The 13,312-nt window shown below is 31.4% G+C and overlaps 2 protein-coding genes across 2 annotated transcripts; one reads left to right on the top strand and one right to left on the bottom strand.

The window, feature by feature from the left end:
- Positions 1 to 2,501: 2,501 nt before the first annotated feature.
- MONOS_8046c2 (uncharacterized protein) lies at positions 2,502 to 3,361 on the bottom strand (the record flags this gene model as incomplete). Its single annotated transcript, XM_067878424.1, has 2 exons — positions 2,502 to 2,560; positions 2,617 to 3,361. 2 exons carry the CDS (start codon positions 3,359 to 3,361, stop codon positions 2,502 to 2,504), a joined length of 804 nt encoding a protein of 267 aa, XP_067718611.1.
- Positions 3,362 to 8,572: 5,211 nt separating this feature from the next.
- Positions 8,573 to 9,432, top strand: MONOS_8046c1 (uncharacterized protein; the record flags this gene model as incomplete). The annotated part of the gene is made up of 2 exons (XM_067878423.1): positions 8,573 to 9,317; positions 9,374 to 9,432. The coding sequence occupies 2 exons, from the start codon at positions 8,573 to 8,575 to the stop codon at positions 9,430 to 9,432; spliced, it is 804 nt and encodes a 267-aa protein (XP_067718610.1).
- Positions 9,433 to 13,312: the final 3,880 nt, after the last annotated feature.

Here is a 13,312-nt window from a genome sequence, read left to right as displayed (position 1 = left end):
GTTTATATTTATGAAATTTATTGAATTGTTTTTCTTTTGAAAGAATAATTATTTGATATTCATTCTTTAATGATATATGTTTTTTGATCATTTATTTATGAATAAAAAAATATTCCACACTCATCCAAATTGAAACCATTTAATTTGTCAGGATTTTCCATAATATAATATTTGAAGTTGTAAATTTTTATTGATGAATATTTGGATGAATAAAAACGAGTTTGTCCATATAGAATGTGATATTTGTTTTTCATCTGCCACATCCTTGTCATTTATTGAAAATTTCTCTTCCACAACTTATGAAATTCTCTGTGTGATTGTTTTTCAATTTTAATAGCGTTTGTTTATGTTTTCAGTATATTGACTCATTATTGTTTGAATATTTAAAAATCAATCAAAGACAGCAATTGTATTGAAAGATTTTTCATGGAATATTAATTCGTTGTGGAAAGTTCATATTTTTTTTATCCTTATTTCTCAAAAAAGCTAATTATTTTATCTGAAGCTCTTCTGACATAAAGACACAAACAGGTTATTTCCTTTCTATTCACTTTAATTGAATAAGCTGAACGAAATTCATTCAATCTTTTTTTTATGATCGTTTCATTAAGACAAGAAATTAATAGCTGTTTTCTCTTCGTTGAAAGTTAAGATCTTGTTTCCGCTATTTTCATTTTGATTATCAATCTTGTTTTGTTTGTTAACAAACATTTCATTGTTATATCACATATTTTCCCAAGCAAACGAATAAATTTTAATCTTGTTTGAAAGGATAGATTCAAATGTCTGTGTGTGAAAGCTTTTTATCTTTTTTTCTCATAAATCTTTGAATAAAGAACTGTAGAACAAGTTTATATTTGAAAGATAAAGAATAAAAGAAATAATCTTTGCGAAATAACATTTAACATTATGAAAAAAACACAACCGAATGAATATTAAAAGAAGAAATGTGAAGCTTGCAGTTTTAACTTATAATATCAAAATACAATTCTATAAATCAAAAAATAAAATGCATCACTTCTTTGACAACTTTCTTTTTTTAAATTCAACGGTTTATAACAATTGAACTTTGGTTTTTTTTTCAATTTAAAGCGGTTTCATTATTTCTGAATTCAATTAATTCTGAATTCTTTATTAAATGATTGGATAGCAATATGATTAAAATTATTTCTTTCTAATTCAAACAATATTAATTTCACAGTTCTTTGCTTCAGTTCTTTATCTTTCTGTCGTCATTGTTTGTTATATACAAAACTTCATTTCAAAAAATAAATATATTCACCTTTCCGCACATTCTCGATTGCTTTTTTCTCTTTCTGCGCCTTCACTTTTGCTTCCTTCTCTTTCTGCGCCTTCACTTTTGCTTCCTTCTCTTTCTGCGCCTTCACTTTTGCTTCCTTCTCTTTCTGCGCCTTCACTTTTGCTTCCTTCTCTTTCTGCGCCTTCACTTTTGCTTCCTTCTCTTTCTGCGCCTTCACTTTTGCTTCTTTCTCTTTCTGCGCCTTCACTTTTGCTTCCTTCTCTTTCTGCGCCTTCACTTTTGCTTCCTTCTCTTTCTGCGCCTTCACTTTTGCTTCCTTCTCTTTCTGCGCCTTCACTTTTGCTTCCTTCTCTTTCTGCGCCTTCACTTTTGCTTCTTTCTCTTTCTGCGCCTTCACTTTTGCTTCCTTCTCTTTCTGCGCCTTCACTTTTGCTTCCTTCTCTTTCTGCGCCTTCACTTTTGCTTCCTTCTCTTTCTGCGCCTTCACTTTTGCTTCCTTCTCTTTCTGCGCCTTCACTTTTGCTTCCTTCTCTTTCTGCGCCTTCACTTTTGCTTCCTTCTCTTTCTGCGCCTTCACTTTTGCTTCTTTCTCTTTCTGCGCCTTCACTTTTGCTTCCTTCTCTTTCTGCGCCTTCACTTTTGCTTCCTTCTCTTTCTGCGCCTTCACTTTTGCTTCTTTCTCTTTCTGCGCCTTCACTTTTGCTTCCTTCTCTTTCTGCGCCTTCACTTTTGCTTCCTTCTCTTTCTGCGCCTTCACTTTTGCTTCCTTCTTTCTGCGCCTTCACTTTTGCTTCCTTCTCTTTCTGCGCCTTCACTTTTGCTTCCTTCTCTTTCTGCGCCTTCACTTTTGCTTCCTTCTCTTTCTGCGCCTTCACTTTTGCTTCTTTCTCTTTCTGCGCCTTCACTTTTGCTTCCTTCTCTTTCTGCGCCTTCACTTTTGCTTCCTTCTCTTTCTGCGCCTTCACTTTTGCTTCTTTCTCTTTCTGCGCCTTCATTTTTGCTTCCTTTTCTTTCTGAGCTTTTTCAATAAAGGCATTTTATTAAAAATCTTTTGAATAGTTTATTTCAAACAATTTTATATTGTTATTTGATCTTTGATTTTGATGTTTAATTTCTTTCAAACAAAAAGAGCAAAATAATATATTATGTATTCAAAGTCCAACATCACACTGTGATTGCCTTTTTCACAAAGTTTTCAAAATCAGATGTATGAAAAGTTTTTTTATTTTGAACAGTTTGCTTATTCAACGGTCGCATTGTTGACTAAAATTACAAAACTTGAATGCATGAGATGAAAAACTGTCAAACGTTAACAAACGAAACATTGCATTACAAAAAAAAAAACAATCACAAACGCATGAGTGTGTTCAAAGAAATCAATGAAAGAGAATGTCTTCTATCTCCAACAATTCTTCTTGCCTTAGAAAACATTCGTTCACAAAAGGCTTCACTGCATGGGGATGCAATTAAATTGAAGGCAAAATTAGAATAAACAGTTTCCACATCACCTTTCAGAGCCAGCTCTTCGTAATAGACATATGGATCGTCCTCAATAACAGCATCATCTTGAACAAGCAAACTTCTTCGAAAAAGTGCTTTGCATCCTGAAATAAGAATATCATTCATTCCTTGCAAAATGATATTTATTGCTTCGTTGAAGGCAACAGTTAGTCGAGGATACCAATCATCAAAAACGGCTTTGTGAATTTGCTCCAACGCTTCATTTTCAATTGTTGAATCACATTGCAATATTCTTTTCCTTGACGAAAAGTTTCCAAAGCAGAGAATATCATCTTCATTGGCAAATGATATTTCGCACTCTCGTCTTATTATTTTATCTTCGTTACTATTTTCCTTTTCTGCATCATTTTCTTCTTTGTCTCCAGCTATTTTTTTTTCATCTTTCGCTCCAGTTGTATTTCTAGTGCTGTATGTTGAGACGTTTTCTTTATCTGAAAATGATTCTGAATTGTTTTCGAAATAATCTTCATCATTTGAAGAAAAACATTCACCACTTTCGAATTCTTCTTCTTCCATATCATATTCTAATTCTTCATAATATCCATCACTTTCGCTTTCATCTTCTTTTGCAATTTCCATTTCGGTTTTTTCAATATGATCAATAATTTCTTGAACAAATTTCATTATTTCTGAGCAATTTTTTATGTTTGCAAAGTCGGTTTTGCTTGGGCAAATCAATGTTGATGAAGAATACAATTGTTGTGTGCGTAAACTTAATCGATTCTGAAATCTTTCCATTGCTGTTTTGACATGAAGAATGTCAAAATGAGTTAAATTTGGAGCAGTTGAGTTCGGCTGTGAAGATGCAGATATAGATGGAATTGAATTTGATAAAATATTAGTTGAACAAGAAATGAGCAGTGGAGACATTTGTTGTTGAATATGAGAGGATAACAGAGAAGAAGAAGAATGTGTTTGAGTTGAAGATAATTGAAATGGGATTGTAGATGACGAGGAAGTTGGCTGAGAATAATTTGAAGATGGAAATGATTTGATTAATGATTCAATCGCATTTGATGAAGATGGAATATTCGATAAATTGTCCTTTATTAAGCTTTGGTGCTTCGAAATATCAGAAAATATTATATCGCAATTTGTGAACAAACCTTTTCGATATTTTCCTGCTCCAATTGGTGAAAGAGCATAAACAAAGGCAAAAATCTGCCTCTTTCTCCAGAAAATGTGTAGTTGAAAAGCAGAATGATAATGTCTGTTATTGCATTGTGCCAATCTTTCTGTTGAAATATATTCAATGTTGAATAATAGAAAAATAAGCTCATTGCATTCAATAAAATGGGAAATACAAAAGATAGCTTTGTGGAGTCTTTTTCGAATTGGAGATGCAAATAGTTAATCGGAAATAGTAAAAGTTCTGTTATTCCAGCAGCTTTAATGTTTTCTTCATTCAGTAACTTGCTCAAACGGACCCTTTGGATATTTGTCCTAACATAATTGCATATTTGAAATAAACACAACCACCTTGTTCGGATAAAAGTCGGACATTTCCGAACCAATATTTTACGATTGACCGTTGAATGCGATGCAGTGCTGAAATTAACGAGCATTTCTCTCACATTGTTCAAGAATTTATTATCTTGAAATGCGTGACTGATGATCAAATTCACCAGATGATTCAGACCCACATGTTCCTTGTTAAACGATTGGCACAATTTTGTGAGTGCTTGAACCTGCGATTTCAAGCCATCAGAACAAAAACATCTGACATTTGAACCAATTTTTCCAAACTCAATCAACAAAGTCTGACCAAGTTCGAAGTAATCTTTTTCAGTTGAGCAGCCTTCAAACAAATTGAAGAACAAAGGAACAGAATTAAAAGATAATGGCATAACTCCAACAACTGTGTAATTTTTGTTTCCAATTTTCCCGCTGTCCATCATAATTGCAATTGGTTTATTTCTAATTGTTGACAATAAATTAGTTACCTTAGAATCATTTGTTTGAAGAATGATTTTTGATATAGATTTTCCAGTTAAATAGGGGAATATGTCTTCTCTCTTTGAATGAGGATGTGACTGAGACTCTTTTATTAAAGTGGTTATGAAATCGTTCAGGAAACTGCAGGAAGATTTAAGAAAAGATATGTTACAAGCACCCACTAATGAAATGAATGTGTCCACTAATTCATAACCAGTTTTGCAAAATTGTTCGCTGTGTGTATCAACTGTATATTTTTTATTATCCATGCCAATTTTTGCACTCAGGAAAATCTCTGAATTGAGTTCTGCTTTAGCAACTTGCATTTGTGAAATTTGATTGATGAGTAGTCTCTTCTTCCTGTAATTCCACATATTGAATCAGATGTTGCATTTGGGCACAAATATAAACGATGGTACATTTTTTATCTGATAAGCTGAGAAAACAGGAGAAAATCCAATAAACAAATTGTTATTCACCACTTCAAATGCAATTTTGCTGAGGGCTAAATTCTTGTTTGTCGGATGTTTATAATCTTTGAAGTGACAAATTTGAACAAAAATCAAACATAATGTTAAGATCATTATTGCAAACATTGCCTTTTTGGAGTTAATTGCAACTTCTCCAAAGTGATGATATGCCCTTTCTCCATTTGCAAAAGTTTCACATGCTTTATATATGCTGTGCACTTGAAAAAGAAATATTTTATTTTGATAAAACAGTTGATAACAAGTTAATCAGAAAAAATTTCAAACCACATCAGGATCTTTTAAGCTCAGTTTGAGTTCATCATTCAATTCGAACGTTGACAATAAGTCTTCTCGATCCATGGTTATATAATAATCAACAAATCTACGTGTGACAGGAACTTTTTTTCTTCCGTGTCAGATTTTTCAAAAATCCGCAATTCAAATATGCCGCGGAACAACCCATTTTGATTTTTTTGGAAGTATACATTTCCCTTTTGAAAAAATGTTGTTCATGTTTTATTCATTTTTTTAATTGTATTTATTAAATCCTTGTGCATTGAACTATGACGTTAAAAACTTTTCTCCGTAAGTCACATTGGCTTTTCAAAAAAGTCAAAGGCAGATTGCCGCAATGGTTTAATTTATAAGTTGAATTGTGTCATGAAAGTAAAAAATGAAATGGATTTATTGAAGAGCTTTCGTTCTTTTTTTAGTCATTTCTGTATCTGACCAGTCACTTGCTCCACTTCCGTCATCAATTATATCATCTTTTTCATACTCGAAATTGTTTGATGAATCTGATGATATCTCATCTTCTGAAGGATCTTGATCGATGTCATCATCTGGAAAGAATTTTCTGAGTTCTTCGTGATAAACCATTGCGGCAATCTGCCTTTGACTTTTTTGAAAAGCCAATGTGACTTACGGAGAAAAGTTTTTAACGTCATAGTTCAATGCACAAGGATTTAATAAATACAATTAAAAAAATGAATAAAACATGAACAACATTTTTTCAAAAGGGAAATGTATACTTCCAAAAAAATCAAAATGGGTTGTTCCGCGGCATATTTGAATTGCGGATTTTTGAAAAATCTGACACGGAAGAAAAAAAGTTCCTGTCACACGTAGATTTGTTGATTATTATATAACCATGGATCGAGAAGACTTATTGTCAACGTTCGAATTGAATGATGAACTCAAACTGAGCTTAAAAGATCCTGATGTGGTTTGAAATTTTTTCTGATTAACTTGTTATCAACTGTTTTATCAAAATAAAATATTTCTTTTTCAAGTGCACAGCATATATAAAGCATGTGAAACTTTTGCAAATGGAGAAAGGGCATATCATCACTTTGGAGAAGTTGCAATTAACTCCAAAAAGGCAATGTTTGCAATAATGATCTTAACATTATGTTTGATTTTTTGTTCAAATTTGTCACTTCAAAGATTATAAACATCCGACAAACAAGAATTTAGCCCTCAGCAAAATTGCATTTGAAGTGGTGAATAACAATTTGTTTATTGGATTTTCTCCTGTTTTTCTCAGCTTATCAGATAAAAAAATGTACCATCGTTTATATTTGTGCCCAAATGCAACATCTGATTCAATATGTGGAATTACAGGAAGAAGAGACTACTCATCAATCAAATTTCACAAATGCAAGTTGCTAAAGCAGAACTCAATTCAGAGATTTTTCCTGAGTGCAAAAATTGGCATGGATAATAAAAAATATACAGTTGATACACACAGCGAACAATTTTGCAAAACTGGTTATGAATTAGTGGACACATTCATTTCATTAGTGGGTGCTTGTAACATATCTTTTCTTAAATCTTCCTGCAGTTTCCTGAACGATTTCATAACCACTTTAATAAAAGAGTCTCAGTCACATCCTCATTCAAAGAGAGAAGACATATTCCCCTATTTAACTGGAAAATCTATATCAAAAATCATTCTTCAAACAAATGATTCTAAGGTAACTAATTTATTGTCAACAATTAGAAATAAACCAATTGCAATTATGATGGACAGCGGGAAAATTGGAAACAAAAATTACACAGTTGTTGGAGTTGTGCCATTATCTTTTAATTCTGTTCCTTTGTTCTTCAATTTGTTTGAAGGCTGCTCAACTGAAAAAGATTACTTCGAACTTGGTCAGACTTTGTTGATTGAGTTTGGAAAAATTGGTTCAAATGTCAGATGTTTTTGTTCTGATGGCTTGAAATCGCAGGTTCAAGCACTCACAAAATTGTGCCAATCGTTTAACAAGGTTCCAATGGAACATGCTGTCGGTCTGTCGTTGTTTAATCCTATTTTCGTTCCTTGCTTGAATCATCTGGTGAATTTGATCATCAGTCACGCATTTCAAGATAATAAATTCTTGAACAATGTGAGAGAAATGCTCGTTAATTTCAGCACTGCATCGCATTCAACGGTCAATCGTAAAATATTGGTTCGGAAATGTCCGACTTTTATCCGAACAAGGTGGTTGTGTTTATTTCAAATATGCAATTATGTTAGGACAAATATCCAAAGGGTCCGTTTGAGCAAGTTACTGAATGAAGAAAACATTAAAGCTGCTGGAATAACAGAACTTTTACTATTTCCGATTAACTATTTGCATCTCCAATTCGAAAAAGACTCCACAAAGCTATCTTTTGTATTTCCCATTTTATTGAATGCAATGAGCTTATTTTTCTATTATTCAACATTGAATATATTTCAACAGAAAGATTGGCACAATGCAATAACAGACATTATCATTCTGCTTTTCAACTACACATTTTCTGGAGAAAGAGGCAGATTTTTTGCCTTTGTTTATGCTCTTTCACCAATTGGAGCAGGAAAATATCGAAAAGGTTTGTTCACAAATTGCGATATAATATTTTCTGATATTTCGAAGCACCAAAGCTTAATAAAGGACAATTTATCGAATATTCCATCTTCATCAAATGCGATTGAATCATTAATCAAATCATTTCCATCTTCAAATTATTCTCAGCCAACTTCCTCGTCATCTACAATCCCATTTCAATTATCTTCAACTCAAACACATTCTTCTTCTTCTCTGTTATCCTCTCATATTCAACAACAAATGTCTCCACTGCTCATTTCTTGTTCAACTAATATTTTATCAAATTCAATTCCATCTATATCTGCATCTTCACAGCCGAACTCAACTGCTCCAAATTTAACTCATTTTGACATTCTTCATGTCAAAACAGCAATGGAAAGATTTCAGAATCGATTAAGTTTACGCACACAACAATTGTATTCTTCATCAACATTGATTTGCCCAAGCAAAACCGACTTTGCAAACATAAAAAATTGCTCAGAAATAATGAAATTTGTTCAAGAAATTATTGATCATATTGAAAAACCGAAATGGAAATTGCAAAAGAAGATGAAAGCGAAAGTGATGGATATTATGAAGAATTAGAATATGATATGGAAGAAGAAGAATTCGAAAGTGGTGAATGTTTTTCTTCAAATGATGAAGATTATTTCGAAAACAATTCAGAATCATTTTCAGATAAAGAAAACGTCTCAACATACAGCACTAGAAATACAACTGGAGCGAAAGATGAAAAAAAAATAGCTGGAGACAAAGAAGAAAATGATGCAGAAAAGGAAAATAGTAACGAAGATAAAATAATAAGACGAGAGTGCGAAATATCATTTGCCAATGAAGATGATATTCTCTGCTTTGGAAACTTTTCGTCAAGGAAAAGAATATTGCAATGTGATTCAACAATTGAAAATGAAGCGTTGGAGCAAATTCACAAAGCCGTTTTTGATGATTGGTATCCTCGACTAACTGTTGCCTTCAACGAAGCAATAAATATCATTTTGCAAGGAATGAATGATATTCTTATTTCAGGATGCAAAGCACTTTTTCGAAGAAGTTTGCTTGTTCAAGATGATGCTGTTATTGAGGACGATCCATATGTCTATTACGAAGAGCTGGCTCTGAAAGGTGATGTGGAAACTGTTTATTCTAATTTTGCCTTCAATTTAATTGCATCCCCATGCAGTGAAGCCTTTTGTGAACGAATGTTTTCTAAGGCAAGAAGAATTGTTGGAGATAGAAGACATTCTCTTTCATTGATTTCTTTGAACACACTCATGCGTTTGTGATTGTTTTTTTTTTTGTAATGCAATGTTTCGTTTGTTAACGTTTGACAGTTTTTCATCTCATGCATTCAAGTTTTGTAATTTTAGTCAACAATGCGACCGTTGAATAAGCAAACTGTTCAAAATAAAAAAACTTTTCATACATCTGATTTTGAAAACTTTGTGAAAAAGGCAATCACAGTGTGATGTTGGACTTTGAATACATAATATATTATTTTGCTCTTTTTGTTTGAAAGAAATTAAACATCAAAATCAAAGATCAAATAACAATATAAAATTGTTTGAAATAAACTATTCAAAAGATTTTTAATAAAATGCCTTTATTGAAAAAGCTCAGAAAGAAAAGGAAGCAAAAATGAAGGCGCAGAAAGAGAAATAAGCAAAAGTGAAGGCGCAGAAAGAGAAGGAAGCAAAAGTGAAGGCGCAGAAAGAGAAAGAAGCAAAAGTGAAGGCGCAGAAAGAGAAAGAAGCAAAAGTGAAGGCGCAGAAAGAGAAGGAAGCAAAAGTGAAGGCGCAGAAAGAGAAGGAAGCAAAAGTGAAGGCGCAGAAAGAGAAAGAAGCAAAAGTGAAGGCGCAGAAAGAGAAGGAAGCAAAAGTGAAGGCGCAGAAAGAGAAGGAAGCAAAAGTGAAGGCGCAGAAAGAGAAGGAAGCAAAAGTGAAGGCGCAGAAAGAGAAAAAAGCAATCGAGAATGTGCGGAAAGGTGAATATATTTATTTTTTGAAATGAAGTTTTGTATATAACAAACAATGACGACAGAAAGATAAAGAACTGAAGCAAAGAACTGTGAAATTAATATTGTTTGAATTAGAAAGAAATAATTTTAATCATATTGCTATCCAATCATTTAATAAAGAATTCAGAATTAATTGAATTCAGAAATAATGAAACCGCTTTAAATTGAAAAAAAAACCAAAGTTCAATTGTTATAAACCGTTGAATTTAAAAAAAGAAAGTTGTCAAAGAAGTGATGCATTTTATTTTTTGATTTATAGAATTGTTTTTTGATATTATAAGTTAAAACTGCAAGCTTCACATTTCTTCTTTTAATATTCATTCGGTTGTGTTTTTTTCATAATGTTAAATGTTATTTCGCAAAGATTATTTCTTTTATTCTTTATCTTTCAAATATAAACTTGTTCTACAGTTCTTTATTCAAAGATTTATGAGAAAAAAAGATAAAAAGCTTTCACACACAGACATTTGAATCTATCCTTTCAAACAAGATTAAAATTTATTCGTTTGCTTGGGAAAATATGTGATATAACAATGAAATGTTTGTTAACAAACAAAACAAGATTGATAATCAAAATGAAAATAGCGGAAACAAGATCTTAACTTTCAACGAAGAGAAAACAGCTATTAATTTCTTGTCTTAATGAAACGATCATAAAAAAAAGATTGAATGAATTTCGTTCAGCTTATTCAATTAAAGTGAATAGAAAGGAAATAACCTGTTTGTGTCTTTATGTCAGAAGAGCTTCAGATAAAATAATTAGCTTTTTTGAGAAATAAGGATAAAAAAAATATGAACTTTCCACAACGAATTAATATTCCATGAAAAATCTTTCAATACAATTGCTGTCTTTGATTGATTTTTAAATATTCAAACAATAATGAGTCAATATACTGAAAACATAAACAAACGCTATTAAAATTGAAAAACAATCACACAGAGAATTTCATAAGTTGTGGAAGAGAAATTTTCAATAAATGACAAGGATGTGGCAGATGAAAAACAAATATCACATTCTATATGGACAAACTCGTTTTTATTCATCCAAATATTCATCAATAAAAATTTACAACTTCAAATATTATATTATGGAAAATCCTGACAAATTAAATGGTTTCAATTTGGATGAGTGTGGAATATTTTTTTATTCATAAATAAATGATCAAAAAACATATATCATTAAAGAATGAATATCAAATAATTATTCTTTCAAAAGAAAAACAATTCAATAAATTTCATAAATATAAACATTTCTTTTTTGTGAAAAACTGTGGGACGAAACTGACTGACGTGGATATGAAACGTTCGTGTGACGTAAATGTTTACTTCGTGATATTCATTTTCATTGTAAAAAACCAAAATTTTCATGAATTCCAAAAAATTTTTATCTTCATGATGCTGATACAAATACGCATACAGATACTCTTCCAGATCAGTATATTTCACTCCGAATGGAGGCATGTAACGGCGTAAGTGGGCCCAAGATCCTTCGATAGTGTTCGTTGATTCTCCCTTTACATTCACAAATTCTTTTGAATGATTAACAGTATGATGGATATATCCTAATTCAGAGAGTTTGGAATATGCTTTCCATTGATCCGAAACAACGACTGAACCTGGCTTAATTATTTTTTGAATAAGAGGAAGAAGCACGTTTGCTGATCGCCTTCCTACAAAAAAAGCTACCATTGAATGTTTTGATCCAATTGATTTTTGACGTTCAATTGCCCCGAAAAGCCAAATAAGTTTCTTATTTTTCCCTAGAACAATTTTTTGAAATTATAAAAAAAATATGTGAATGAATCACACCTCTTTTATATTTCCTTCTCCGCCAAGCCGATTCATCAATTTCCACCTCAACGCCAGGACCTCCTATCGTTCTTGGATTTTTGAATAAAAACATCGAGCAAGCTCTTCTGAATATACTGTAAAATGCACCAACAGAATGGACTTCAACACCTGATATGAATGAAGCTTGAGTGTTACTGATATGATACCAAAAACAATAAGACAATATTAAAATAGGAAAATTTTTTCATAGTGATCGAACAGAAATCGTTCGAGAACGGATTAAAATTCTTTTTTTGCTCGTGGAACATGAATAATTAGATTTGCATCCATGTTCAGAAACAATTAAAATGTTTGAATGACCATTTTTGCATTTTAGGGGTTTGACAAGAATTACATTCTCAAAAAGAAAGCCTATTGCACTGCTTTCAAATAAAAACCTCTCGAAAATGGAGTGTAATTGTTTGTAAGATTCTGATATGCATGACATTCAAGCAATAGTGAAAAATGTCGAACAAATTCTTTTTGATCATTCCATTATTTATGAGAAAAACTGGATTTTCTTTATTTCTCATCGTCTGAAATCCTTTCGTTTCTGATGAAAAAACCTTCAATTGTTCATTAATATAATATAAGGAAAAGGAATAAGTGATAATCGCGAATTTTCATTGATGTCCTTTTAGTTTCAGTATGCCAACTTAAAATAAAGAATTATATTGATAAAGAACTGGGATGATATTTTTTAACTTTATGAATTTCGTTCCTCTTTGTATCTTCTAATATAATTTTTTTTTAATTAACTCATTTATTTTTTCCACATGCTCACTCTTTAATGATTATTTCCTTGATAATTTAATAAAATGCGAAAATATCAACAAAATAGAAAGTGTCAAATAAAAGAATTTGAAGAAAAAATGGGAAATGTGTGTGGTTTCAAAAACAAAACTCTAAAATTTTGAAAAAGGCTTCGTTGACTATAAAAAGTCACTTGGATTTTTACCAAAAAATTGTAATATCTCAATGTGTTATAGATAAAAATAAAAAAACAAGCCAGTGAATTATAGTGTATTTCTTACATAAAAGTGTTGAATATGTGCCGACACGAATAATGGATTTTTGATTTATTGGAAGCTTCAAACAAAAAAGTGCCAAAAAAAAACCATATTTGAAATATGACCCTATTATCTCCAAAAGAATTAGCAAATAGGTAATAATCCAATTACGAATTGCAATTCTATTAAACAACAAAAAAAATAAAAAAAAAAAAAAACATTCCGTATGAAAATGAGAAACTTTGTGATTTCACTATTAATATTTCAAATATCAGTGGTGCATTTTTGTAATCTGTGATTTATTTGTAATCGAAATTTTTTCATTCATAATTCTCGGTACAAATAATTTACCTTTGATTTTTCACAAACGAACACTTTATGGCGAAAAGGCTTTTTTAAAAAAGCATAATCATTTT

The sequence above is a fragment of the Monocercomonoides exilis genome (assembly GCF_001643675.1).
Source record: "Monocercomonoides exilis strain PA203 chromosome Unknown scaffold80-53332, whole genome shotgun sequence".
Lineage (NCBI taxonomy): Eukaryota > Preaxostyla > Oxymonadida > Polymastigidae > Monocercomonoides > Monocercomonoides exilis.
Note: the sequence above shows the minus strand (reverse complement) of the source record. Positions and strands in the feature narration are given on the sequence as shown.